We start from the raw sequence: 26,589 nt of genomic DNA, 5'->3' as shown, positions 1-26,589 counted from the left end.
CAAGATATCGAACGTGGTTGTCTTAGCCCAAACAGGAAAGGGCAGGCATGCTATGTCTGATCAGGCGATCGCGGGGAAGAAGAGGTCACTCCCACCATTTACCTTACTTGGAGATATCACTACCGATCATCTATACAGCTATCTTATAATTATGACAGTCAATATTGTATTGTACTGTTCTGTTTCTGCGGCATCAGCCGGTTCAATCGCGACTGACTCATCAAGCCCTTCCAACGATTGCCCCGGATTTGGTATATACTGCCATGATTGGCTCAATTTGATTGATCGAGTCCAGTTAACACCAGGAAAAATATATTTGCCAATGAACGCCACCGTCATTCTGATATTATCATTAATTCCAGACTTTTTCACATTAAAGCAACGAGACTGTGGATCTAGATAGGTTTGATCTGTGCAGAAAGAGCTTTGTTAGTACAGCTTCCATAGTGCGTCACTCAAAAAGATTGAAATACCTTGAAATGGAGTGAAATAAGTGAGAAGACAAGCGCTTTGAGATCCTGCACCAGGTAGTAGAAGACTCGGAGGCCTTCTGGGTCGGCCGACTCGGTCACGTCTACAAGAGATCCAATCTTCGCTGTCTATAGAAGGCATTAGCATCTCCGCTCGGCTCGCGCAATGATTCCTGTATGAAGTACCTCGAACGAAATGTGTTCACTGCCCAGTCGGATTTCCAATTCCTGTCGTCCGTCTTTGTTCTTCTGCGGCCATTTGGAGTCGTCTTCCCTTGAGGCAAGTTAGCGACGTAGACAACAACCGAATAACGACTTCCATACTTCATGATCTCGCTGTCCTTGATGATGCGCTTTATTTCGGCAATCAACAGCGAACTGACGCACACTGTATGACTCTCATTTAGTATTTCAAGACAATCGCAACCGTTTGAGTATCGTGGAGCTCACTTTCTTTACGAATGAGCGAGTCATTTCGGTAGTTGGAGTTGTTCGCATAACGAGCAGAGGCGCTTCGCCCATCGCCGAGGGTACGAAAGTCAAATTCTGCGCAGTGTCAGCTTGCCGTTGTCATCTCAGAACCGGCCTCATTGATCTCACCTAGAAACTCATGTCCAAACCGCCCAGAGTGACCTGAGCTGCTTGCTGTTAGCAGCGGAGGAAACCTGGGCTATAGTGTGCGCTTACTAGTAGCGGAGGTAAAATGGTTCGTTGACGTCTGACATGGCGCTGTAGATATCAATGCCACGAGTGAGAGAAAGAATGTTGACGGCGTCAGGGTTGTCAAAATGAGGAATTGGCGCCTGGCGGGGAGCGCAACGATGATTGGCGGCTAGCTTGGCTTAGTCATCCACACAGTCCGGCCAGGTTGCGCTGCCCACTCCTCCAAACCACCAAATGGACAAGTAAACTAGACTCCGGTTCCTGAATAGTTTGTGCTGAACAAGCGTCCAAAGACAGTGGAGGAGCTTGGAATTCGGATTACGGTCCGACTGACTGTCTATTTGATCAAGGAGCTTCGTTGAGGTATATTCGCACCGTGCCCCCGCCAATCTGTCTGCCGCTGACCCTGTGTAGCTCCTGATTCAACGTTCGTTTATACGTTCCTTCACCAACAACAGCAACCATGGCATCGTATCTGGAAAATGCATACAGCTTGGTCCATCAGGACAACTCTGCGGACCAGCCCAGTCTGCAAGAATTGAAAATGCAATTAGAAAAGGGTACCGACGAGACAAAGCAGGAGACGATGCGGAGAATCATAACAATCATGCTCAATGGCGACCCAATGGCTGGACTCCTCATGCATATAATCCGTTTTGTCATGCCGTCGAAGAACAAACCCTTGAAGAAACTTCTTTACTTCTATTACGAGATATGCCCAAAACATGACGCCAATGGCAAGCTGAAGCAAGAGATGATTTTAGTCTGGTGAGTTAGGTTACCGACAAATATTTATACATGTCTCAGTCTCAACTCGTGCTAATATGCCTGGCTAGCAACGGTATCCGAAATGATCTGCAACACCCCAACGAGTATATTCGAGGCAATACACTCCGTTTCCTCTGCAAGCTCCGTGAGCCCGAGCTCATTGAACCTCTACTCTCCTCCGCTCGCTCTTGCCTGGAACACCGTCATGCCTATGTCCGAAAGAATGCAGTGTGGGCCATATCCTCTATCTACCAACACTCCGAATCGTTGATACCCGACGCCCCTGAACTCATTCAGACATTCCTTGATTCGGAAAGTGATCATACTTGCAAGCGAAATGCGTTCGCCGCTTTGATGTCTATCAGTCACCAAAAGGCTTTGGAATATTTGAGTCAAACATTCGATAGTATTCCAAATGCTGACGAACTGCTTCAATTGGCTGAGCTCGAGTTTATCAGGAAAGACGCTGTCCAGAATGCTCAAAATAAGGTGAGTTAGGAGACTACAGAACAAATTGATTCCAGTGCTAAAATTACAACAGGCTCGGTATCTACGGTTGATCTTTGATCTTCTTGATGCATCAGCAAGCACTGTCATATATGAAGCCGCCACTTCTCTTACCGCCCTTACTAGCAACCCTGTCGCTGTCAAGGCTGCAGCATCGAAATTGATTGAGCTTAGCATTAAAGAGGCTGACAACAACGTCAAGCTTATTGTTCTTGACAGAGTGGATCAATTGAGAATTCGGAATGAGGGAGTGCTCGAGGATTTGACGATGGAGATTCTTCGCGTTTTGTCCAGCCCCGATATCGATGTTCGTCGCAAAGCTCTTAGCATCGCGATGGAGATGGTGTCGAGTAAGAATGTGGAAGAAATCGTGATGCTCTTGAAGAAGGAGCTTGCCAAGACAGTTGATGAACAATATGAAAAGGTATGCGCCATCCTTGTCCCTTATACAATAGCATCTCTGACAGGTATGACAGTCGAGCGAATACCGACAACTTTTGATTCAATCCATTCATCTCTGCGCGATCAAGTTTTCGGAGATTGCTGCCAGCGTCGTCGACTTGTTGATGGACTTTATTGGCGACTTCAATAACAACTCAGCTGTCGATGTCATCTCTTTCGTTAAAGAAGTAGTGGAGAAATTCCCTAAGCTTCGTCCGTCTATCATTGAGCGCCTGGTTGCCACCCTCAGCGAAGTCCGAGCCGGCAAGGTCTATCGAGGTGTTCTCTGGGTTGTTGGAGAATATTCACTGGAAACAAGTGATATTCGTGAAGCTTGGAAACGCATCAGAGCTAGTCTAGGAGAGATTCCTATCTTAGCCTCGGAACAGCGATTGTTGGATGAGGTGCCTGATGACAATGCTACTGTACTTGATCAGGTCAATGGTCATTCTAAGGCGGCTGCCCCCAGTGGATCACGGAAAGTACTTGCAGATGGCACATACGCTACTGAGAGTGCTTTAACAAGTCAATCCGCTGCAGCTGCTAAACTAGAGGCAGTCAAGGCCGCTCAAAAACCTCCTCTACGACAACTTATCCTTGATGGTGACTACTATCTCGCTACGGTCCTGTCATCTACTCTCACAAAACTTGTCATGCGACACTCCGAGGTCTCTCAAGATGCTGCTCGAACCAACGCTCTTCGTGCTGAAGCCATGCTCATCATGATCTCGATCGTTCGAGTTGGCCAGTCTCAGTTCGTCAAAGCTCCAATCGATGAGGACTCCGTAGATCGAATCATGACTTGTGTGCGTGCCTTGTCTGAATTTTCTGAACGAAAAGAGCTTGAGACCACATTCTTGGAAGACACTAGGAAAGCATTCAAGACTATCGTGCAAACAGAGGAGAAGAAGCGGGCAGCGAAAGCAGCCTCTGAGAAGGCCAAGACCGCAGTTCAGATTGATGACGCTATTCCTATCAGACAACTTACCAAGAAGAACGCAGGGGAAGGTACTGATGAAATTGAGCTGGATCTCATTAAGGCTACAGGTGGAGATGCTACCGTGGAGGACCTCTCATCTAAGCTCAGCCGTATAGTACAATTGACAGGGTTCTCAGATCCTGTATATGCTGAAGCATACGTTCAGGTCCATCAATTCGATATCATACTGGACGTGCTCTTGGTTAACCAGACAACGGAGACGCTACAGAACCTCTCGGTGGAGTTTGCAACACTGGGCGATCTGAAAGTCGTTGAGCGCCCAACAACACAGAATTTGGGACCTCGGGATTTCCTCAACGTTCAAGCTACAGTCAAAGTATCCTCAACTGATGCAGGTGTCATCTTTGGAAATGTTGTTTACGACGGCTCTAGCTCTACAGAGACTCACGTTGTCATTCTCAACGATATCCATGCTGACATCATGGACTATATTCAACCGGCTCATTGCACTGAAACGCAGTTCCGCACCATGTGGACCGAGTTTGAGTGGGAGAACAAGGTCAACATAAACTCAAAGGCCAAGGATCTCCGCGAGTTCCTGAAGCAGCTGATGGAAAGTACTAACATGACCTGCTTGACGCCCGAAGCATCTCTTCAAGGTGACTGCCAGTTCCTGAGTGCCAACTTATATGCCCGCAGCGTATTCGGTAAGTTCTCCTTTTCTAATTATTTCTGCACACATCTGGCTAACTCAAATACAGGCGAGGATGCGTTAGCGAACTTGAGCATCGAGAAAGAAGGAGAAGACGGCCCGATCACAGGCTTCGTCCGGATAAGAAGTCGCTCGCAAGGCCTCGCTTTAGCTTTGGGTAACCTCAAGGGTCTCAAAGCATCTGCTGCATAGAATGTTGATAATAATGGAAGATTTGCTCGAGTTTCTTGTCCGCTAGCGGTTGTTGTTTTTGTCATTATGTCTAAAATTTTTTACTAACGCACGGTGGATTCTTTTCTTGAGAGGCATGTAGTATTCATAATAGCTTATAAAAGGATCGATGGTCTTGAATAGGCCAGAATGAACAGATTACGTTTTGAGAGGATTCAATTGGGAAGATGTGGGAAATGATGGCCCTTGTATGACAGCTACTATCATTAACCTGTGCCATTTCGTCATTAATGGGCTTAGATTAATTTTCAGATAAGATTTATTTGACGCTGAATCGGATGTCGAGAAGTCTGATGGGCAAGGAAGATCTTGTCAGACGCAACTTGCCAATGTGTCACAGGATAACTGTATACTGGTTCCATCACACAGAAATGCGAGGATGCCACTAAGAGATAAAGGTATAAGCGAGAGCTTTGACGCTATCCTACTTGCAGCTCACGAACACAGCCTTACACCTAACCTATCATTAAAAGCAGCGAAGCATGCTGATACCTTCCGAGTGTCCTCGTTGATCGGAAGTTGAAGCTAACAAGTACTTTATTTTTACCTAGGTATTTAACTAGCTTACCACATTAGAGCACAATATAGAATATGAAAGGGAGAAGGAAACACTTCTAAATAGACATCCAATGTTTGGTATCGTCAATCGATTCCGTACCCAAATACATCAAGTCAGCAACCAACAACGATCCACGTCTAATCACGCCCACATAGCTTTGTGCTTTTTGTTGAATTCCACCTGAAGCATCTTGAACGCCTGGAGAACTTGCAAGAGTCCTTGACCATCAAGAACTGCATCTGTATCTGGAGTCAAGAAAGGATCAGCGCTACGTGATATTGTGTATGCCCACTGTCTCCAGTCCGGGAAACACAATTATCTTCTTCGTCGTCACTCAGATCATCATCCCAACTGTCGGACACGGTTGCCTTCGTCTTAGCTAGTCGAATGGCTACGGGTTTGGCCGGCTGCTTCCCCTTGCTTGAGATCGGATAGCTTACCATTTCAGAAGTTCCTTAGTGTTTTCCATCATGTGAGATCCAGGGTCTCTTCAGAGGGAAAAGCTGGGAAAGGTAGTATAGGGATTCGAGAAGGATGTTGAAGCTAAGATAGAGTAGGAATACAGGAAAAGCCAAAGCTAGAGGAAGAAGGGGTTTGGGCTGTATTTATGCAGCGCCAGATCCTGCCTTACCGGTACTGCCCGTCCAATACTAATCTCTGTACCTTTGTCGGGATCCCAATGTGTGAAACCGAAATTTGGTGCGCTGTCGATTCATTTGTATTGGCATCTAAGTCTCCATGCATACATCCCAATGGAGCATAAGGTCTCACCAGGCCTAGTGAATGGATGCCCAGTCTCATGAGGGCTAGAGTCTCAATCCGATCAAGCCCGCACCGAGATCATATTGCAGTTCATGTTTCATTTCCCAAATGAGCAGTAACAGCAAAGCTGCGGATCTGCATGTTCTTTGGTCCTCTTTTATGCTCCCGCTATCAGCCTCTCACCCCTCCATTGCGGCGTTAAGTGACCTGGAGAAGGTCATGATCAAGATTCTTACCCTTGAGACTCATCATTGTGGTTCGTGGATTCTGGTGAGAGCGGTCACCTACCCTGATAAAGGATGAAAGAGGAGATGTCCTCATGATGCAGCTATATAACCAAAAAAGTTCTTGCTAGTAATGGATGATTTATTGGAGGAACAGTGATACTTATACCCAAGGGCTGGCCCCTTTTTTGTATAAATATCAGCATATGTATATGAGACGACCTTGGAGCATAGATGAAGGTTGGAACTGAAACGTAATACTATTTCACCAAAAAGGACGCCCTTAAAGGGATTCTGGTATTTTTGTGGTATTTGCCAACCGTTCCGTAGTTCGACTTCTGTATTATGTTGATGTGCTAGTTGTTGTTGATGGTTATCTAAGCTGACTACAGCTGCGCTGACCCCTTTACAGAGGTCACATGGCTCTCGGAACATAGTTGATCCGCGACGGAGGGAGATCCACGGATGTAGCACGCTGACAAGGATGGGAGGAATAGAATATTTCATATGCACACATTACACTCTAGGACTCCTTGACTGGCCAAAGAAATAAATATATTATAGAACAAAAGGTACACGAACTGTTATATGTCCAGTAATTTAGTCTTTCAACGGCCAGGAGGCACAGATATTTCAGCCTGAGCTTTGAGGGAGGAGAGAGACTGGTTCACTAACTAGTCTAATCTTACATATAACTCAGCTTATTGACAGCAAAAAATACGCCTATATAAACATTGTGTTTTGAGAAGATTCAGTGGGTGAGGTATGTGGAAATCCATGGATGTCAGTCCTTATATGGCAGCTACGCTGCTGGGAGAGAAAGTGCAGGAGATATGAGATTATCACATGTGCACAGGGGTAATCCAATGGCAATCTCAAAAGAGAAAGCTTTGCGAGACGTCCTGTAAGACACCTAGGAATTCACTATTTAGGCAGTCAAGAATAAGGAGGAATAAAGGATAGGCTTGGCAATCTAGCCGGAATGCCGGCAACTAAGTAGATATGTACCTCAACTTACCTAGGTAACTTGACTAGTTAGCTGCCTGGAGCATCTCTCTGACAGCTGAACTATTCTTCCTCTACTCTTATAACACTCCAGTTTTATATTTATTGCCAATTGGATTTTTGCTCCTTGCCCTCTATACTTCATACGGTCCCCATAGCAATGTTGCAGAGTCAATAAAAGCAGAGAAGAAGAATGTCCGCCGACGAGCATCCCGCCGCCGCTTCCGCGCATACGACGCCGAATAATCTTGAAGACTTGAGCCCGGATTGGTCTCTGGCAGTGGGAAATAATGTTATCTTGGCTCTGCAGTCTGACTCGCTCTTTATCAATGGTATGTCGGCATACGTTATGCATCCGCATTGGCATCCCCGCTGTTCTGCATCGCGCATTCTAACGTACTTCCAGATCCAAAGACCAAGAAGGACATTCGATACTGCGGGTTACAGGTAGTCGGTAAGGAGCCACACCCCTTACCACGTTGTATTTTCAGCTGGTTAACTATGAGTAGCGTCCACGGCATCTCAAACAATCCCCTTCTACGACATTCTCTCCGCGCAAATCTCCGATTCGGCCCTTATCCTCAAATACGCAAAACCCGTCGTGAAAGATGACTATACCCCAAGCACCCTGACCTACGCACTCGACGGGCAGACACCAACCGCCAAAGCAGAGATATGGGTTGAACAATTACTCAAATTAGCATACGGCGAAGCTCAGCGGAATAAACGATTACGGGTTTTGATCAACCCCTATGGTGGGAAAGGGTACGCCAAGGAGTTATATAATGAATATGCGGCCCCGATGTTTGAAGCCGCGGGTTGTAAAGTCGATTTGGACATGACGAAGTATTCCGGACATGCCACGGATATTGCTGAGAAATTGGATCTTGACGCTTACGATGCGATTCTTTGCTGTTCGGGAGATGGTCTCCCGTATGAAGTGTTGAACGGATTCGCAAAGCGACCCAATGCCACTGAGGCCCTTGCAAAAGTCGCTGTTGCCATGATACCCTGCGGATCCGGAAACGCCATGGCGTGGAACCTCTTTGGAACAAATAGCGTCAGTTTGTCGGCTTTGGCTGTCATCAAGGGTCTGCGCACACCTTTGGATTTGGTCTCCATTACTCAAACGGGTAGTCGGAGTTTGTCGTTCTTATCTCAATCATACGGAATTGTAGCAGAGTCGGACTTGGGTACGGATCATTTGCGGTGGATGGGCGCCGCGCGCTTTACTTATGGATTTTTGACTCGACTCCTGCGTCAAGCTACATATCCGTGCGACTTTGCTTTTAAACTCGAGACAGATGACAAACAAGAAATGAAGCAACGATATCTCGAATACAAGAAACAGAAACGAGCCTTGCGACCAATCGGCGGCGGTGACGAGGTTATTGGCAAGGGCTTACCGCCCCTCAAATACGGCACCGTCGACGACGAAGTACCAAGTGACTGGCAAACTATTTCCACAGATACACTGGGCAACTTCTACGCCGGCAACATGGCCATCATGACCGCCGAGGCAAACTTCTTCCCAGCCACCGTCCCCAACGACGGATTAATCGATGTCGTCACGATCGACGGCGCAATCGGTCGTCTCAGAGCATTATCCATGATGACCGCAGTCGAGAACGGCGGGTTCTTCAATTACCCCGAAGTTGAAGTTCGGAAGGTTGATGGTTACCGACTCATTCCTCGGGATAGGAAAGATGGGTATATAAGTGTGGATGGTGAACGGATTCCATTCCAACCTTTTCAGGTAGAGGTTCATCCGGGTTTGGGTACGGTGCTGTCTAAAAGTGGTCATTTGTATGAAGCTCAGGGGCCTAAGTGAATCGAACGTTCTTAAATGGAATTGGCTTTGTTCCTTGCTTTTCGTTCTTGTTTCGCGTATGATATCCTGTATAGCTTCATTCTTGTATAGTATAGAGTACATAGGTATATGCATAGTCAGGTTGCTGGACTCAGTCTTACGACATGATGCTTTCCCAGAACTTGAAAGAAAGGAACGCAGTATTACGTAGTAGGCATCTTGTCTAGTTTAAATATACGGGATTTGCTTATTGTATTCATGGTTCTCTCTGCTTCCGAGGTGAGAGCACGGAACGTTATGGCTTTGAAGCGTCCTAGGTCATAGAATATCAGATGAAATATACAGACTGTCATGCACTACCTAGATAGACACAGCCGACCAGAGGAAGAAAATGCACGTATAAATTACATTATAGTACTTCAACCAACACGAGACTTGAAGTCGACTCAGAAATAACAAAAGCGAAATAAAGGTAAAGAAACGGTGAAACATGTCGTTCCGGGTATCGTCATCGTGTACTGAGAGTAGAAGAAGATTGGGAATAAAAAGGGTGCGAAAGGAAAATCGTGCTATATTCCGAATCACATATATGTGGTCGAATTGTGTCGACTACTAGTAGCACTTGAAGTACTAGCAGTCGAACTTCCGGCATCACTAATAGGAGTCTGCGGCTCAACCACAACCTGATTCCTAATAGAGACAATCCATTCGTGCTGCAGCAATTCTGCCGCGGTGGGCCTCTTCATAGGATCACGCTCGAAGCAGCGACTTAAAAACTCAATACCCAAATCACTGAGTTGTTCGCGAGTCGGTAGTTGAGGTTGATTTCCCTGTGCGATGTTGTACATGATCGCCCATTCGTTGTCGAGGCTGGACCAGGGACGACGGCCTGTGGCCATTTCTAATATGACGCAGCCAAGGGACCAGATATCGATCGCGCCCTGGCGGTCGACTAGATCGGATGTATCTCCTCGAATCACTTCGGGGGACATATACATGGGTGTGCCGGTCATCGTCTTCTGGTTCTTGCGTTGTGGGTCTTTGGCACCGCCTATGCCATCCTTATGGCCGCCGACACCCACATTGTTTGTGAAAGCATCGGCGTTAGCAACCGTTTTGCCCTGGCGTGCGATGATCTTAGCGGCGCCGAAGTCGACATATTTAATGACTCCATTGTGGTCTAGTAGGATGTTCTCGGGTTTAATGTCACGATGGATGATGCCAGCTTGATGCAAGTAAGCCAAGCCTTCCAGAAGTTGAAGAGCATAGACCATGATGAACGTCTCGTCTTCTATGCGGCCGTGTTCGAGCAAGCCCGCTAGCGAGCCCCCGGAGCAGTATTCCATGAAGATATAGACCTTGTCGCGATGGACTTCAATACCGTAATATGAGACGATATTGGGATGATCGAGAACTTCGAGAACACCCATTTCATCTCTAATCTGCTGAGCAATCACAGGGATGAGTTGAGGATCCTGAAGACGAATCTCCTTAACAGCCATAAGATAGTTGCTGTCGAGGTTGATCGCAACGTAGACGGAACCAAACGTTCCACCACCAATGAATTGACCTTGCTGCCAACGGAGTGTGACATTAGTTGCAGACGAAGACAGAACGGTAAGCGACCTGTCAGCCTCATTTGAGCCTTCCAGTACTTTGCCGATAGCATGTCGTTTGGCGTTTTCTTCCACCCGCATATCTTCAACCGTGGCAATGTGTGCAAGACGCTGCTCACAGACGAGTCTTCGCGCCTCTTCGTCGCTGAGGATCCGGCCTCCGCCACCGTACCTCCTTGAACCTCCGCGTGTTTCGTCCAAGCGTTTATTTTCAGCCTGTGCAGCCAACGTTGACCTGGCACCCATGATATCAAAGTGAGAGATGAGCACTGACATGCAGCCAGCAACCTTCACTCTGAGTTGGGAGTACTGCGCATCATCCATGGATAGAAGATGATTGCTTGAGGTGATTGCCATGGCAAACTCCAAAGCAGCTACTGCCCATTTGAATGTCCTTCTATCTGAAGCATCACAATCATCACAGATAAAAGATATCCATTCGAGTGACAGTTCTACCAAGCGAGCGCTATTCATAGCCCTTCTGTTTGCATCTACGTAATTGGACGAGCGCTTTCCGAATTCCGTGGCGAACGCATAGCAGGCTTGGATCAGCTCCGTATTATCGATTCCTTTTTCCCTGAGCTGCTGGCGGATCACAGCGACACTGTCCATAATAGTCATCGACAACTTGAACGAGATTTTCTTGATCTTGTTCAACTCAGCATTGACTCTCCCCAGGTTCGCACGCTGCTCAATAGCAATATCGAGATTCATATTCGTCAACTGAGCTAGTTCATGGCGTGCGCTGACAAGCCTCTGCTGTGTACCATCTGCAACAAGACGGAGCTTTCCCGGTCGCACATCAGTCGGGTGCTCCAACCCCTCGACTTCCATGACCTTGCCGATCCATGACAACGGACGCTCGGGGCGAATAACCAAGATATAAGGGTAGTTGGATCCATCCTTAGGATCATCCTCTTCGCGGAAAGAAGTCCCAAGAATTGATTGGATGTCAGCATGCTGGTTCCAAAGGGCGTGATGAGCGATCAAATACACCCCCTTCTGTCCTACGGAGTCGTTTGAGGTGATAAGGAAATGATCAGAGATCAAGAGAGCTTCAAAGAAATCATCAGCGATGTCTCCGCCCAGGTTATATTCCGTTGCATTCTCGAATAATTGTCGAAGGAAACGTGAGAAACGGTAAAGCTTTCGTTGGCGGACACGGGTCGAGTCTAAACTACTCTTGTAACGCTTGTCCATATCAACAGGATCTTCATCCTGCCGAGGAGACAGCTCCCTCTCAAAATGAATCATTAGTCGCTGCAAAGATTTCGCAGTCAAAGCACTGTGACATATATTAGTTTTGTATGTGCAGAGGAGTCTGTGCTTATTTACCTGAACTGTTCCGCAACTTCAATATCACCACTCTGAAGTTGGCGACCAATCTCATTTGAGAATCCCCATTCCTGTTCCAGAATTTCAGCCTCCTTGAATGTGTTCTTATTGGCGTTCAGTTTCCAGTTGAGAAGTCGGAAGTAGTACTTCATCGCGTCCACCACGACGTTATCGAAGTTCTCGTCAATACATGGTGGCAGATCCCAGCCTGGTTCAGGCTTAGAGATAACCAGGTAGCGTTGTTTAATTTCGACAGCAACCCTCATCAGAATCTGAAACTGCGAGATCATTTGATCCACAAGAATGGGCGATTGCAGAGCTGGGTCTTTCATTTTCTTGGCGTAAGAGAGACGTACTCGAATGATCTCCTGTATAAGCCGAGACGGAAAGTTGATCAGAGTGAGTAGCTCTTCGATATACGGGGGAAGATGACGCTTTGAGAAAGCCTCTGCATTTTCAATGAGCGTGCTCTTGGCTTTGTCGATGACTTCTCCTATACCGATAATCATGTTGTGTTCGCCCTGTAGAGTTTTCAACCCGTCTTCCTTCATAATTCGATCAAGGAAAGATCCGTCATCAGACAAATCAGTACTGTTCGATCGGTCTTGTGGCTTCGTAAAGTCTAGCTCGTCGTTGCCAACCCAGTTCTGTAGAATGGCCAATTCAGTGTTGATGAGCTGAGTGATATTGTGCCAGGCACAGACCGCATCGCAGCTCTCATGAAACTGGTCCGAAGCAGCCCTTGGGTTGGCGGTTTCCATCTCCTTTCTGGTAGGATAGAGATCTTGGCATTGACCAATTTTGGCCACGATGTCCTTGACCTGCTCGGTAGCAGGTTTACCAATTTCCTTCTCACCCTTGATCTGAAATGCGATGATGTCCTCAATAACAGCGCCAAGGGATGCGCGAGCATCTTCAATGAGCTTCTTTTGTAGTAGGACGCTTCGGCCAAGTGCCTTGGCCCGTACTCCCAGCCAAATATCACCGTTCATGGCAGCAGAGCGCCTTGTTTCCGTAGATCCAATCAATCGCTGTTTTTCCTGCTTGACAACATCGCCTTTGAGTACGGAAGCCAACATAGCATGCCATTCCAGCCGTTCCTGATTTTTGGGGTTCTTCAACTCTTCGATCGTGGGTTGATTATCGTTCTCGGGGAGGAATAGTTGGATGTCAGGGTCGTATTGATCGTCTTCAAAGGGCATTTCTGAGGATGGCGAAGGTTCGTCAGCGTCCGAGTCGACAGTTGTCATCCCCTGAAAGTCTCCAAACTGCCGGTACCAAGCTTGCGGATTGGCGCGTAGCCGCTGCACATAGGCCTTTTCCTGAGCGCGATATTGGGCATTGGGATCTCGGCGAGCATTCCGCTTCGTAGACGACGACCGGCGGCCATCGTTCTGGAGGTTGATAAAATGTGGTGGCCGTCGTTGAGGCGCGTATGTGCTCGACGGTGTTCTTGCAGGTCCGGAGGGCCGTTGTTGTAGCCTCAGGTCGCGGTCGGGTACAGGAACATCGGACAGACCTTGTGCTTCAAAAGCAGGATTCCCAACAAGGCTACTTCCACGTGGTCGACCTGTAGGGCGTGATGCCCATGTCGTCGGATATCCCGTTGAGAGAGTGCCAAGGGAGCTCACCATGGACGGAGGTGAGGTAGCTAAAGGTGTGGATTGACCTTCTATATCGCCCAGATCGGAGGCTGATCGGACAATAAAGGACGGGGGCGAGCTGTACTCATCTCCCGAGCCAGACCCGTCGGAATCGGGAGCGTTCATGATGATATCTGCAGTGTCCATTTTAGGCGACGTTTTGAGGCGGCCAGGTCCCAGACAGCAGTATCTGCGAAGGTGTAGTAAGGGTAAGCCGTGGTGGTGGCGGTGCGAGGTCCGGAAAGAGGATTGGAGGGTTTTTGTCCCCAACGGCTGTGGCGGTGCTAAGATGTGGCTTGTCGATATCAACACAACTTTTGACTGCAACACTACTGACACATACTGTAGGAGTAAGTTTCAGGCACTTCCCAAATATTATGTTTGTGAATGTTGCTGCAGATTTCGAGTTTAATGTTGCCGTTGTTATTGTTGTCATCAACCAGCTGCCTGACAGATCATCGAGGCACGAAGCGGGATCGACATGGGGTATTGCTTCATACGCTCTACGGCCAGATCTGCTGGCAGAGAGTAGGGATTGAATTGCTATATTTAAATTAAACTAAGTATTCTATCCGACATGTTTGTTGTTTCTTCACCAGCCCAGTCACATTGAATGGAATGCGAGCTGATTTTGACCAGCATCGTACTTAACAAAAAAAAAACCATACACGAAACAAGCCGTGGTCTACCACATTCACAAATAAGCACATATTCGATTAACAAAAGCTTCGTCCTTCTAACTTAAGCGTATTGCCAACTGACTAAAATATCACGTGATCAAAGATTATGGCAGATTCCGAGTCATGCCGGCTGCGAGCTGGAGAGCCCATTCATCTCTTCACGTAAACGAGGCAGCTCAAACAGATTTAGCGTTCTCCAATCATGTGGCGGGAGCTTATCTTTGTTTTGGGCCTGAGGCTTGTTCGCCAAGTCTTTTAGGGAAACTGATAAGGATCACGATAAGCAGAGATTTGTGTAGGTAATCGCAAATTCATCGTAACTACTCTGTATTTATTCTCGCGATTTGGAATCGACTCATCGAGTCCAGCTTGGAGAGCCGCGGGTTTTCGCCGTCCAAACAGAAGAAGAATCTGGTCTCGCTCGGAATGTATTGTTTCACCAAGTTCGCTTGTCCTACCGTCAGTTCCTTCCGTTCTAGAAGACGCAGCAATGCTTTGTTCGAAGACCCTTGATGTTTCGTACGTAGTTCGTTGTAGAAAAGATCAGAGTCATGACAATTGATGTCATGCGCCAAACGCGCACACGTGGAATTCTCCATGCAGAGACGCGCGATATCGCGATTGTATCATGCAATGTCGATATGGTGGTGCTTGGATTTCTAATGAGCAAAAGGATCTCGATCGCTGATTGGTTGAGACGGGATAGATAAGGAAATTTTAGGTTGGCCAATCAGCGGGAACGGTGGAGATTAAGGCCAGGTGGATGCCTCAGGATTCTTTGGATGCAGGAACTTTCTCCATACACATCCAGCAGCAAGCGAGTGCGTTGCCTGACTAGTCGCTGATGCATATTGTCTTTGTGTGCCAGCAACCGAGTATGACCTCTGGACAGGAGATGCGCCTATTGTGCAGACATACATCCGGTCCATAATAGGTGCCAAATCTATGCTTGCAATAGCGGTCCATTGGCAATAGACCGATCCCGCGGAAGTGATGCTTCTCCAGGATTGAATGAACAATTATCCGAGTTTCGATAGTCGAGTTATCTCGAGGAGATCCACGGAGACCCCCAGCATACTCCGTAGTGGAGATACCCAAAATGGCCCCGTCCAACCCTAGTTCCCACGCTATCTTCGCTTTCGAGAAAAAAGAAACAGCGATGGAAATTAGTCAGTTGGATCTGTTATCTCTTGGCATGATAATAGTGGATTCCTATACCATGACAGCCTGCTGCAATCGCCAAAGTAGTATGGGTCCGCTCCGCGATATTCTCGCCTGGAGGCTTGGAATCTTAGTACGACGTCTCTTATATATCCCTGCGTCGTTCCTTCTTCCTGCCTCCTGTTTCTTTTGCTCCTCCACTCTCTAGACTTTAATTCATCTTCAACAGTCCACCTGCTGCGCGGGCGTTGTCTTCCATCTTCGCCTCGAGGAGTCGACCATCGGATATCGACACACACCATCCATTCGACAGGCCATTGAGAGATCCTATACATACGCAATGTCGGACAGCGGGGATTACGTTCCTCTGGTCCCTTACAATGGGACCGATGCCACCGGTGGTGATTCTTTGACCCAGGATCTCAACATCTACTACAATGTACGTTCAGGAGTCCGGGTGGGGAGATCATGTACTGACGACGGCATCTAGGCCGGTGATATTGCGTGGATGATTACTTCCACCGCACTCGTCTTGCTCATGATTCCCGGCGTTGGGTAAGTCACGGGATCTCTTACTCAACGATTCACTCCCCCTCTAATACTTTCGTTCTGCAGTTTCTTCTACTCCGGTTTGGCCCGTCGTAAATCAGCGCTTTCCCTGATCTGGCTGTCCATCATGTCCGTCGGTGTCATCTCCTTCCAGTGGTTCTTCTGGGGTTATTCACTCGCCTTCTCTCACACCGCTGGCTCGTACATCGGAGACTTGAAGAACTTTGGTTTCATGAACGTCTTGGGTGCTCCGTCTGTAGGCAGCACCAAAGTGCCTGATCTTTTGTTCGCTGTCTACCAGGGAATGTTCGCTGCCATCACGTAAGTAGTCCTGAAACCTCTATTGGAAAAGGGTCGTTCTAATAGAAAGGATCACAGTGTCGCTCTTGCTGTTGGCGCTGTGGCTGAACGTGGCCGCATGCTCCCTTGCATTGTCTTCATGTTCGTCTGGTCCACCATCATCTACGATCCCATTGCCTGCTGGACATGGAACTCGTCCGGTTGGGTATTCAAGCTCGGAGGTCTCGACTTTGCCGGCGGTACCCCCGTGCACATTTCATCTGGCGCTGCCGCTCTCGCCTATTCCTTGATGCTCGGCAAGCGCCGTGGCCACGGTACTCACGAACTCAACTACCGTCCTCACAACGTCACCCACGTCGTCATTGGTACCGTCTTCCTCTGGGTCGGATGGTTCGGATTCAACGCCGGTTCCGCCTTGAGTGCTAACCTCCGCGCCGTCATGGCTGCCGTTGTGACCAACTTGGCCGCTTCCGTTGGAGGTGTCACCTGGTGTCTCCTCGACTACAGACTGGAGAAGAAGTGGTCAACCGTCGGTTTCTGCTCAGGTGTCATTGCTGGTCTCGTTGCCATCACTCCTGCTTCTGGCTTCGTCCCGGCCTGGTCCGCTGTCGTCTTCGGTATTGTCGGTGCTGCTGCTTGCAACTACGGCACCAAGCTCAAGTATTTGTTGGGCATTGACGATGCGCTTGATATCTATGCTGTTCACGGTATTGGTGGTATCGTCGGAAACCTTCTCACCGGACTCTTTGCTGCGTATGTATTCTGACGGCTTGAAGCGTCTAAACGCCTGTGCTAACGTTAAAATAGCGACTACATTGCTCATCTTGACGGTGCCACCACCATCCCCGGTGGATGGCTCAACCACCACTACATCCAGCTCGCTTATCAATTGGCCGACTCCGTCAGCGGTCTTGCTTACTCCTTCTTCGGGTCCTGCATCATCCTTCTCATCATCAACTTCATTCCCGGTCTCAGCCTTCGATCCACTGAAGAGGACGAAATTATGGGCATTGACGACGCGGAGATTGGCGAATTTGCTGTAAGTACTTAAATTTTTTTCCCACCATCCGTTTACAAGATGCTAATGACATATCCTATAGTATGACTATGTTGAGATCACACGCGATGTGATTGGAGCCACTGATGGAAACTCCATCCCCGTCAGCAAGGCTAACTCCCTTGAACGACCAGTCGAGGAGTCCAAGGTCTAAATATACTCGACTTTGAGTCGCAGACCAGGGGTCTGTCAATTTAGTTCGCTTATAGTTGTCCCCCTTCATTTCTATAGTTTATTTTCTTTTCTCTTGTATTTATCATCGCATCAGGATGGTGTACATGTCGAGCCGCTCATGAGATATAGAGTGGATATAATAATCATTACAGGATAGATACCCAATCAACGATTACATTATATATATATATATATATATATATTCGTTCAATATTGTAGGCATATTGGATTATGTTAGAAATAGTAGAAACCCCCCGCCATGAGTGAAAGCGTGGAGGTCATTGGACAATTTATGAGAAGAGAATCGAAGCTCAAGCTCATTGGCCCCACCCAGACTCACCTTTGTACAACCCAGTCCTAGCTACAACTTGGTCCTATCATACTTCCAAACTTTCATTGCGACATTAAATATACTAACAACATCAACCTTGAACATTCTTTATACGCGCCATCGAGTGGAAGTCGTTCACCATGGCGGAAGATGAGCAGGCACCGGTATCAGCAGGCGGTTTCCCTACGGACCCAGCAGACTTCGATAGCGACCCGCGCATCTCCTTCTCCAAGCTTGACAATAAATTTATTCTAGAGACGGAAGACGGCCAGGAATACGAATATGATACTGCGCTAAAGCGATGGGTGCAAACTGTATGTCTGTCGTTTAATACCCTGCTAATGATAGTCGATTGCGATTCGAAATGACGTACTGATTGGTATTCATCTAGATCGATGATGCATTACTGGAACAACAGCGACAAGCGTATAAGGTTGAAGGAGTGGATGAGGAAAAGGAAGTGACACGATCCCAGCTACGGAAGAAGAAACGAAAACAGCCTGATGATGTGAGACACTTGCTTTCCCTAAATGGTTCGTGAACACACAAAGACTGAACGATTTTGTATCAAGGAGAACGGCCAAAAACCAAAAAGACAGCGCGTCAACACCGCCGTATACATAACCTCCATCCCCCTCGACGCAACCCTCGACGAAATCCGCGACGTATTCTGCAAATGCGGCGTAATCGCTGAAGAAATCGACAGCGGCCGACCACGAATAAAAATGTACATGGATGAAGCGGGGAATTTTAAAGGTGAAGCGCTCGTGGTGTACTTTCGGCCGGAGTCGGTGAATCTAGCGATACAGATGTTGGATGAGTCGGATTTTCGGATAGGACAGTCTGGTCCGTCGGGGCCGATGAAGGTGCAGGCGGCGGATTTTTCGTTTAAGAGTCAACAGGATGTGCCTACGAGTACGAATATGCGGGATAAGAAGAAGATTATGAAGAGGACGCAGAAGTTGAATAGGTAAGTTACTGAAAAGAGGCTATCTTGGTTCATCGCTAATGTTCTTAGTAAACTTGCCGACTGGGACGACGACGAGCCTTCTGCGGTACTGGATACGAGCTCGCGGTTCGATAAGGTGGTGGTCCTAAAACATATGTTTACACTTGAGGAAATTGAGGTACAAAGTCTAACAGCAGAAAATATGCGAGTAGCAACTGACGTCCTGCAGAAAGATCCCGCCGCTATTCTTGATATCAAACAAGATATTCGCGACGAATGCTCCAAGCTAGGCGATGTCACTAATGTTGTCCTCTATGATCAAGAGCCTGCAGGAGTGGTGACGGTGCGATTCAGCGATCCGGAAGCTGCCCGGCAGTGTGTAAAAGTAAGTGACGGGCGCTGCTGCTTGTCATTAGAGCTCTACTAACAAGTCGTCTAGACAATGGGAGGCAGATATTTCGGCGGAACTCAGGTCGTCGCATATATTGCCGATGGCTCTGAGAAATTTAAAAAGACTAACGAGAAGCGAGCAGCGCTGGAAGATCTGGCTGAGGGTCGTGATCCGGACGAAGAAGCAGATCGGCTAGAAGAGTTTGGATCGTGGCTGGAAAATCAAAAGGAGAGCGAGCGCGTGGTGGAAAGTTTTGCTCGATGAGGCTTGTCTTGTATCTGTATCACTAGTAGTCGAGTTGTCTGCTGTACACTCTCTGTACAGTGTATAGTCTTGGCTAGAGCTGGTGGGGTGCATAGTGCCTGAGGCTTGCACTAACCTGGCTTAGCTGATTGGCTAGCGTGCTCTGTTTTCTTTGCTCTGTAGTCTGTATGCTGGACGAAGTATCTGGCAAAGATGATATTTTGGATTGTTCATTGCAGCGAATAGTTAATGTATCAGGCTAATCAATGGGTATCTCCATCCAAGTTGTTGAGAATCGAGTGCAGAGAGTGCAGAGAGTGTAGTTATGATGGTTAATGTTTATTGTTGACTTGACACGCTAACCGCATCCACACCCCCTGAGTGGCTCCTGCTTTCGTGCACGTCTCTCACTCGCTCTCCCTGACCGCTCTCTCTCTTCTTCTCCTCGTCTCTCTTCTTCCCTTCCTTCTTGTCAATACATACTCCCATTTTTTTTTGTATACCCTCAGTCCATCTTCTACCTCAATCCCTTCCATCCACATCCTTCAAAATGCGCGAGATTGTAAGTCCCTTTTTCATTTTCTTTTGACGCGTCTCGGGTATTTGTGTTTTGCACAAACCCCTGATCACCCCACTTCTGGTATGTGTGTTTTGAAATGCTACGTCGTGCTAATCGGTGGATGTTATTCGAATAGGTTCACCTTCAAACCGGTCAGTGCGTAAGTATTATCGATATCGATCATGGAAATGCACTTGTTGTCGAGATGATGTTAAAGACTAGCTCATAACAGGGTAACCAAATCGGTGCTGCTTTCTGGTGAGTGTTTACCCAAGCTTTCGATCAAATTATCGCGACGGTCGCTGACTATTTCAGGCAAATCATCTCTGCTGAGCACGGTCTCGATGGCTCTGGCGTGTAAGTCTCGATACGGTTTCTAACGACTCGACAATATCTGATAATCAAACAGTTACAATGGCTCCTCCGACCTCCAGTTGGAGCGTATGAACGTTTACTTCAACGAGGTACGTCAGAACACATCCAACTAAAAACAAAAGCAAAAAGCTCATCCAATGCTTAACAGGCCTCCGGTAACAAATATGTCCCTCGTGCCGTCCTCGTCGATTTGGAACCCGGTACCATGGATGCCGTCCGTGCTGGTCCCTTTGGTCAGCTCTTCCGTCCCGACAACTTTGTTTTCGGCCAGTCCGGTGCTGGTAACAACTGGGCCAAGGGTCACTACACTGAGGGTGCTGAGCTCGTCGACCAAGTCGTCGATGTCGTTCGTCGCGAGGCTGAGGCTTGTGACTGTCTCCAAGGTTTCCAGATCACTCACTCTCTCGGTGGTGGTACTGGTGCCGGTATGGGTACACTCCTCATTTCCAAGATTCGTGAGGAATTCCCCGACCGTATGATGGCCACTTTCTCCGTTGTTCCCTCCCCCAAGGTGTCCGACACCGTTGTTGAGCCTTACAACGCCACTCTCTCCGTGCACCAGCTCGTTGAGCACTCTGACGAGACCTTCTGTATCGACAACGAGGTAAATCACAACTAAAAATATGAGGAATCGAGTTCGGACTAACGAGTATAGGCTCTCTACGACATCTGCACCCGTACCCTTAAGCTTTCTTCTCCTTCCTACGGTGACTTGAACCACCTCGTTTCCACCGTCATGTCCGGTGTTACCACCTCCTTGCGTTTCCCTGGTCAGCTCAACTCTGATCTCCGCAAGTTGGCCGTCAACATGGTTCCCTTCCCTCGTCTTCACTTCTTCATGGTCGGCTTTGCTCCTTTGACCAGCCGTGGATCTTACTCTTTCCGTGCTGTCACTGTTCCTGAGTTGACTCAGCAGATGTACGACCCGAAGAACATGATGGCTGCTTCTGACTTCCGTAACGGTCGTTACCTCACCTGCTCTGCTCTTTTGTATGCTTACCCCTTTTCTGATGTTCTGATACCGTACTAACCTTCTATAGCCGTGGTAAGGTCTCCATGAAGGAGGTTGAGGACCAGATGCGCAACGTCCAGAACAAGAACAGCAGCTACTTTGTTGAGTGGATTCCCAATAACGTCCAGACCGCTCTCTGCTCTGTTCCTCCTCGTGGTCTTAAGATGGCTGCCACCTTCGTCGGTAACTCCACTGCTATCCAGGAGCTCTTCAAGCGTATCGGTGATCAGTTCACTGCTATGTTCCGTCGCAAGGCTTTCTTGCATTGGTACACTGGTGAGGGTATGGACGAGATGGAGTTCACTGAAGCTGAGAGCAACATGAACGATTTGGTCTCCGAGTACCAGCAGTACCAGGATGCCTCCATCTCCGAGGGTGAAGATGAGTAGTAAGTTACCCGACACTTGATAACTTGTGCACGGTACTAACTTAAATTACAGTGCCGAGGAGGAGCCCCTTGAGGCTGAGGAGTAAATTTAGTTTGCTTGAATCATCAGCATAATACCCTCTGATTCTTTCTTTCTTTTATGTTGTTACACTTTGATTCTTGAGCCCAAAATGCAGTCTAGTAGCTACTGAGATTCAATGTGTCGATACATTCCATCCACCGACGTGGGTTTGCGTGATGTATTTATCTGTTGTCAGACAGAGTAATTAATGGAACAATTCATGAGCATTTGCCTACGATGGCTCCGAGGATGTTGTCGAAACTCGCTAGAATCTACAGGGAACATGCACAATACGGGAGTAAAGATGCATTCAAACAGAAGCCTAACCGGCTATCTAATAATATGAAGACCCAGCAGCTAACAGGACATATTAAAAAAAGAAAAAACAAAAAACAAAACAAAAAAAGAATAGTAAGTCACAATCCAGCCTTCCCGATCTCATAGCACCGAATGTATGCATGTCTCATCAAGGTCGTATATCAAGTCGTAGCAAAGAGTAAAAGAGAGACTTCATTCAGTCTGTAGTTACAAGTGTCCTAAAGAGACTAGAAAAAAGGACACTGCCCCCTTCGCTCTTTCTCCAAAGTCTTCATCTCACGTTCCACATAGTCCTTGCCCTTACCTTCGAACTTTTGCGGGCCCATGTCACCCAAGTCATAGCCCTGAGGATGGTACTTATCCCCCTGACTACCAGGCACAGGGTACCCCAAGATACGCGATATGATAGCAGCTGGACTCAACCATCTATTCCACAAAGTAGGTTTGACATAGAACGGCTCTGCCGTCCAATGTGTGACATGATAAGAACCAGTTTGACGATCCGGTTTCTCGGTGAAGGAGACATGACGCATAAACTCAGGCCGAGGAAGGCACAGATTGCGTATGAAGAACTTGCGTGTTTCGAAAGCGAGAGAGATCATCTTCTCTGCGATATAGGGGGCACAAGGGTAAATCATTGCGTGACGAAGACGGTCATCCATCATAGAAGAGACGAACCAGTTGCCTAGGAACTTGAATGGACGTGGGAGGGCATAGGTGAGGATGGCTGTTGTCTGGTCGGCAGTGTCTCGGTTTGTTTGGGCGGGGACCATGGCCTTCTTTTCATATTCTTGTGCCCAGGCAGTGATTTCATCGAGCCAGTGGATTCCATCTATGAAGCCATTGACAGTGCCACTAGCAGCGTTCCCTTCTTCGGCAGCCATCGCGGCGGCTTTGGCGGATGGGAGGAAAGCAGAATAGTCAATACCCAGAGCATCTCCGACAGATTTCCAAAACACGCCCATGGCACACCGTTCCAGTTCAGTGGCTGTACGCCATTCGTACAAGTTTATGAAGCGGATGGGTTCTGTTGCAAACAGGGACAGTGTGTAGAGCATGTCTTCTTCACGGACGGAGCCCGAATTACGATACCCTTGATGCAGATACTTTGTCCGAGAGAGTCCCAAACGAGAACGCACTGATGCTGGGCTGTGGACGATGAATTCGCCAATCAGGACGCATGTGTCAACATAGCGTTTGCCAGAGTTGAGACTATTAGAAAACTGCTTAGTTTTCATCAAAGTTTTGGAGATCGTCGGGATTCCGTATGTCTATCAGAGCACGTTAGTGTCAGAGTATTCACTTTTAAGGGATGGTAAGACGTACGCGAAAAAGTGCAAATTGGAGACTCTTTTCCACGGTGAATGGAAACTCGAGCTGAGCCATTGCTCGTTGAATCTCCCATGCTTCTTGATCTGTCATTTTTGCCATCGAGGCATGCGTATCGTAGTTGTAGTGTGCCTCGAGCTGTCTGATACGACGGAAGCGAAGTGAACGGACAAGAAGCACATACGCTCCCAAGATCACGGAAGCGTAGAGTGTAATCTCTAACATGGAGAGCTGTTGGATTGAGAGGATCACCTCTCGAAGATAGCTGTATATACTATCCATCACGTGTATTGCTCTTGGGGTAACTTGGTTGATATTGAAACCCATGTCGGGTATGGCTTTGAAAGCCTGAGAGGAGCTGGCTAGGAGAGGGGGAAGGATACTTGCAGAGGAGAAGAAGCAAGAGGTTTGATTGAGACTCTCGAGGGAAAGAGCCATGTCGATATGCTTTGGATCTCTTTGTCTATGTTTGCATTTTCAGGGCAACCACAACACCGCCCTGGCAGGAATCATGTGAGAAAAGAGATGAGGTGAGATGATTTGATTTCTAGACAAGAACAGTCAGTAAGGCTGTCATGGTGAAGAAATCAGGGATATTTATGTACCATTCCAACAGCTGGGCTAGTATCGAACATCTATGGATCTCATAAGGCTCCCACGGAATATTTCACAGCCATTCAAAACAGTTCCGGGCATATTCCCAACAGGCCAAAAAACCCACATGTATGGCTGGGCTATAGACGTTCTATAATATGTAGCTAGGCTAAAAGCATGCACGAGACTGTCAAATCTAGTCTGAGAACCGTCACACATGAATCCCGATACGTGGGAACTCAATCTAGCAAAGGGTCCCGGGGTAAAGAAAATAATGACCACGGCTCGAGTATCTATAAGCCTCCAACAATTCATTGGCCGGAGAATAAAATAAGATATCGACAAGAGAAAGTGCCCTAACTAGGCACCATCGTCTCGCATTTCGGCGTGCCGAATCCGCTCCACCTTTTCGCTCACTGCATACCTGTTTTGTGTTGATGAATGGATTGTAGTAATACATAACTGATTGCCTGGTACCTCACACATTTCATATTCATTTCCCACATCTATACTTTAGCTGATATCGAAGAATCAATCCCTATAACAAGGGAAAAGAAAAACTACCTTCGGTTTACTGCATACGTCCTCATCTTTTACGCGCCGCCATCTACATGTATGAAGTGACATGAACATGGCTCATGAACCAACCAGAAAACCAAAGCCGGGATTGTATCCACGAGGCTGGAGAAGCAGAAGCCGAAGACGAACATGTCAAGAGTTGATATGACTCGAATTGCATCATACGAGGCTTCCCGCATGCGTAGAGCTATATAACTACGTGCTAAGTAGCAGGGAAGTTATAGCTGACTTGCAGGGCTGTTTGACTTATTCCCTGTCGCGGGCACATCCGTGGTATTCCAGCGCTTGACAGTGACTAAAAGAGCCTCTATGTATGACTTCCAATCAAACCTTGATGATTTCGGCCTTCTTCATCCCAATTCCTTCTTTTTCTCCTCGAAAAAGACAACATAAACAAGTACTTCCTTTTTTGGGAATAATATCCCGAAAAGGAAATTTCCCGTTCTCAGTCTCGAAACAATTTGCAGCGACAACACAGCGCCTGCAACTTTGCAAGTGATCACTGACTAAGAAAGTGCATATGTGGAAGTATACTAGGCTACGCCTTCAGTCGTATGAAGTGCCCTGGGTTTAACTAAGCTGCGCGCTAATGTATAATATGGATTTTAAAGCACGGCGCAATACCCTACAACATAGTTAACTACCGAGGCTGAATTCTCAAGAATGGCAGGTTTCACCCACTCAGAAGTTGATATCTTGTCGAGAGTGTTGGGTTTTGTTGTTGGTATCTATCTGATGCTTGTCACCGTCGTGCATGATGTGATGCGACACGATGCATCTGAGAAATGTCTGTCTCTCTTTCTGCCAGACTGCGGGGGTTGGGGTGTATAATTGGTTGAGCAGCAATACCCATAAGAAAGAAGTACTTGGAAATCATCAATAAGTATTTTCATCGATCTTTCTTTGATTCATACATACTTGACAATGCCTTTGTATGTCCGTGGTACCTATATAGAGACAAATGGAACAAGGGGGGTTCTTTGTTAGGGCTAATTTACTCGGTAGGGCTCAACCGTCTTGCTATGTAACTTCGGGACTCTTCATTTACCCTGGAGTTGTACAGGTCCCTCGTCCTGCGTAACCTCTCATACCATCATACGTGTTGGAACGGATCGAAAGAGAATGTAATAACATCGACTAGATCCCTGATTGCTGCACAGTGGCGGCAGTTGAGAGTCAGGTGGATGTCATCTACCTAGGTAGGACGCCTCATAGGTATCATTTGTAATAATTTATGAATCAGTGAATACCTAGGTATGTAGGCAACAGCGACAAAAAAAACATCTCATCACATTCTACTCCCAACCATTTATCGCAATTTCGCCTCGAAGCGCTGCTGTGCCGCACTTATATAGCGTCCTCTCCAGTTTCTCCAATTTATAATAGCCGAGACATATGTAGCTAAAATCCTCGCTTACTGACCAATAGACGATCTGTGAGCTACACCTCAGCTGTGATGTGGACTGTGCTAGCTACATAAGTCAGTGAACCGTGAGAAAGCAGAAATTGGAAAATGTACATATGGCTTATCATCTGAAATCGTGTGTTGGCTATGAAGAATAAAAATGTGAAGATCACATGGTTGCTTACTCCATCTCCGAGATCGAAATAGTTCGTACGTACGTAGGATAGATATTGATCGAAACAAGAAACTACTAGATCTGCTAAGTACATACATAAGCGAGATATACAGTCTCACAGGTGAAGTGTTTGGAGGCATGAGGAGCAGGATTTATCAATATGGGTTTCGGATTTGTTCAATCCGACATGTCGTCCAACCATGAGTTCCTATGCCTTACGTAGGTATGGATCTTACTTACACCGCTTATAAGTGGCCCATCACGCTCTTCAGG

The 26,589-nt window shown here is 47.3% G+C and overlaps 9 protein-coding genes across 10 annotated transcripts, besides 2 other annotated features; 5 read left to right on the top strand and 4 right to left on the bottom strand.

Annotated features, from left to right (window-relative positions):
* Window positions 1–147: 147 nt before the first annotated feature.
* TSTA_075290 (Mago nashi domain protein) lies at window positions 148–1,245 on the bottom strand. The gene is made up of 7 exons (XM_002341503.1): window positions 1,158–1,245; window positions 1,071–1,108; window positions 921–1,016; window positions 795–858; window positions 657–744; window positions 474–599; window positions 148–410 (listed from the first exon to the last, which is right to left on the bottom strand). Exons 1-7 carry the CDS (start codon window positions 1,193–1,195, stop codon window positions 396–398), a joined length of 465 nt encoding a protein of 154 aa, XP_002341544.1. The 5' UTR covers window positions 1,196–1,245; the 3' UTR covers window positions 148–395.
* A 120-nt stretch (window positions 1,246–1,365) lies between these two features.
* TSTA_075280 (Coatomer subunit beta, putative) lies at window positions 1,366–4,900 on the top strand. Its single transcript, XM_002341502.1, has 6 exons — window positions 1,366–1,496; window positions 1,548–1,901; window positions 1,970–2,390; window positions 2,443–2,832; window positions 2,885–4,496; window positions 4,551–4,900. The coding sequence occupies exons 2-6, from the start codon at window positions 1,597–1,599 to the stop codon at window positions 4,691–4,693; spliced, it is 2,871 nt and encodes a 956-aa protein (XP_002341543.1). The 5' UTR covers window positions 1,366–1,496; window positions 1,548–1,596; the 3' UTR covers window positions 4,694–4,900.
* Window positions 4,901–5,432: 532 nt separating this feature from the next.
* Window positions 5,433–5,734, bottom strand: TSTA_075270 (uncharacterized protein; the record flags this gene model as incomplete). The annotated part of the gene is made up of 2 exons (XM_002341501.1): window positions 5,433–5,530; window positions 5,584–5,734. The coding sequence occupies 2 exons, from the start codon at window positions 5,732–5,734 to the stop codon at window positions 5,433–5,435; spliced, it is 249 nt and encodes an 82-aa protein (XP_002341542.1).
* A 1,588-nt stretch (window positions 5,735–7,322) lies between these two features.
* TSTA_075260 (sphingosine kinase (SphK), putative) lies at window positions 7,323–9,344 on the top strand. Its single transcript, XM_002341500.1, has 3 exons — window positions 7,323–7,614; window positions 7,689–7,736; window positions 7,792–9,344. The coding sequence occupies exons 1-3, from the start codon at window positions 7,476–7,478 to the stop codon at window positions 9,111–9,113; spliced, it is 1,509 nt and encodes a 502-aa protein (XP_002341541.1). The 5' UTR covers window positions 7,323–7,475; the 3' UTR covers window positions 9,114–9,344.
* Window positions 9,345–9,590: 246 nt separating this feature from the next.
* On the bottom strand, window positions 9,591–13,833 carry TSTA_075250 (MAP kinase kinase kinase SskB, putative; the record flags this gene model as incomplete). Its single annotated transcript, XM_002341499.1, has 2 exons — window positions 9,591–11,993; window positions 12,044–13,833. The coding sequence occupies 2 exons, from the start codon at window positions 13,831–13,833 to the stop codon at window positions 9,674–9,676; spliced, it is 4,110 nt and encodes a 1,369-aa protein (XP_002341540.1). The 3' UTR covers window positions 9,591–9,673.
* A 2,034-nt stretch (window positions 13,834–15,867) lies between these two features.
* On the top strand, window positions 15,868–17,587 carry TSTA_075240 (ammonium transporter (Mep2), putative; the record flags this gene model as incomplete). Its single annotated transcript, XM_002341498.1, has 6 exons — window positions 15,868–15,966; window positions 16,018–16,082; window positions 16,143–16,397; window positions 16,455–17,129; window positions 17,184–17,415; window positions 17,477–17,587. 6 exons carry the CDS (start codon window positions 15,868–15,870, stop codon window positions 17,585–17,587), a joined length of 1,437 nt encoding a protein of 478 aa, XP_002341539.1.
* A 198-nt stretch (window positions 17,588–17,785) lies between these two features.
* Window positions 17,786–17,810: a microsatellite.
* Window positions 17,811–18,002: 192 nt separating this feature from the next.
* On the top strand, window positions 18,003–19,754 carry TSTA_075230 (nuclear mRNA splicing factor-associated protein, putative). 2 transcript variants are annotated; one of them, XM_002341497.1, is made up of 6 exons: window positions 18,003–18,252; window positions 18,330–18,446; window positions 18,511–18,908; window positions 18,957–19,065; window positions 19,121–19,272; window positions 19,327–19,754. In XM_002341497.1, the coding sequence occupies exons 1-5, from the start codon at window positions 18,079–18,081 to the stop codon at window positions 19,175–19,177; spliced, it is 855 nt and encodes a 284-aa protein (XP_002341538.1). In that variant the 5' UTR covers window positions 18,003–18,078; the 3' UTR covers window positions 19,178–19,272; window positions 19,327–19,754. The 2 variants fall into 2 exon arrangements, with proteins under 2 accessions (XP_002341538.1, XP_002341537.1); XM_002341496.1 differs by having other exon boundaries at window positions 19,117–19,272.
* A 170-nt stretch (window positions 19,755–19,924) lies between these two features.
* Window positions 19,925–19,995: a sequence feature (GA-rich).
* A 10-nt stretch (window positions 19,996–20,005) lies between these two features.
* TSTA_075220 (beta-tubulin) lies at window positions 20,006–22,154 on the top strand. Its single transcript, XM_002341495.1, has 9 exons — window positions 20,006–20,083; window positions 20,217–20,240; window positions 20,313–20,338; window positions 20,396–20,437; window positions 20,490–20,544; window positions 20,604–21,059; window positions 21,111–21,445; window positions 21,496–21,855; window positions 21,908–22,154. Exons 1-9 carry the CDS (start codon window positions 20,072–20,074, stop codon window positions 21,939–21,941), a joined length of 1,344 nt encoding a protein of 447 aa, XP_002341536.1. The 5' UTR covers window positions 20,006–20,071; the 3' UTR covers window positions 21,942–22,154.
* Window positions 22,155–22,461: 307 nt separating this feature from the next.
* TSTA_075210 (uncharacterized protein) lies at window positions 22,462–23,845 on the bottom strand (the record flags this gene model as incomplete). Its single annotated transcript, XM_002341494.1, has 2 exons — window positions 22,462–23,505; window positions 23,561–23,845. 2 exons carry the CDS (start codon window positions 23,843–23,845, stop codon window positions 22,462–22,464), a joined length of 1,329 nt encoding a protein of 442 aa, XP_002341535.1.
* Between the last annotated feature and the right edge of the window lie 2,744 nt (window positions 23,846–26,589).

This window comes from Talaromyces stipitatus, genomic scaffold (assembly GCF_000003125.1).
Source record: "Talaromyces stipitatus ATCC 10500 scf_1105507295523 genomic scaffold, whole genome shotgun sequence".
In the NCBI taxonomy this organism is placed as follows: Eukaryota; Fungi; Ascomycota; class Eurotiomycetes; order Eurotiales; family Trichocomaceae; genus Talaromyces; species Talaromyces stipitatus.
This window is presented reverse-complemented; position numbering and strand designations above follow the sequence as displayed.

What these genes read in the sequence shown, in the direction of transcription:
- TSTA_075220 (XM_002341495.1), top strand. An exon ending in GGTCTCGATGGCTCTGGCGT is followed by an intron (nt 20,438 to 20,489) that starts GTAAGTCTCGAT and finishes ATAATCAAACAG; the next exon opens with TTACAATGGCTCCTCCGACC. An exon ending in CTCACCTGCTCTGCTCTTTT is followed by an intron (nt 21,446 to 21,495) that starts GTATGCTTACCC and finishes AACCTTCTATAG; the next exon opens with CCGTGGTAAGGTCTCCATGA.
- TSTA_075230 (XM_002341496.1), top strand. Translation starts at nt 18,079, where the DNA reads ATGGCGGAAGATGAGCAGGCACCGGTATCAGCAGGCGGTTTCCCTACG. An exon ending in AGGACGCAGAAGTTGAATAG is followed by an intron (nt 18,909 to 18,956) that starts GTAAGTTACTGA and finishes TAATGTTCTTAG; the next exon opens with TAAACTTGCCGACTGGGACG. An exon ending in CTGCCCGGCAGTGTGTAAAA is followed by an intron (nt 19,273 to 19,326) that starts GTAAGTGACGGG and finishes CAAGTCGTCTAG; the next exon opens with ACAATGGGAGGCAGATATTT.
- TSTA_075260 (XM_002341500.1), top strand. Translation starts at nt 7,476, where the DNA reads ATGTCCGCCGACGAGCATCCCGCCGCCGCTTCCGCGCATACGACGCCG. An exon ending in TGACTCGCTCTTTATCAATG is followed by an intron (nt 7,615 to 7,688) that starts GTATGTCGGCAT and finishes ACGTACTTCCAG; the next exon opens with ATCCAAAGACCAAGAAGGAC. An exon ending in CTGCGGGTTACAGGTAGTCG is followed by an intron (nt 7,737 to 7,791) that starts GTAAGGAGCCAC and finishes AACTATGAGTAG; the next exon opens with CGTCCACGGCATCTCAAACA.
- TSTA_075290 (XM_002341503.1), bottom strand. Translation starts at nt 1,195, where the DNA reads ATGTCAGACGTCAACGAACCATTTTACCTCCGCTACTA. An exon ending in CTCGCTCATTCGTAAAGAAA is followed by an intron (nt 859 to 920) that starts GTGAGCTCCACG and finishes AGAGTCATACAG; the next exon opens with TGTGCGTCAGTTCGCTGTTG. An exon ending in GTGAACACATTTCGTTCGAG is followed by an intron (nt 600 to 656) that starts GTACTTCATACA and finishes TGCCTTCTATAG; the next exon opens with ACAGCGAAGATTGGATCTCT.
- TSTA_075280 (XM_002341502.1), top strand. Translation starts at nt 1,597, where the DNA reads ATGGCATCGTATCTGGAAAATGCATACAGCTTGGTCCATCAGGACAAC. An exon ending in TCCAGAATGCTCAAAATAAG is followed by an intron (nt 2,391 to 2,442) that starts GTGAGTTAGGAG and finishes AAATTACAACAG; the next exon opens with GCTCGGTATCTACGGTTGAT. An exon ending in TTGATGAACAATATGAAAAG is followed by an intron (nt 2,833 to 2,884) that starts GTATGCGCCATC and finishes CAGGTATGACAG; the next exon opens with TCGAGCGAATACCGACAACT.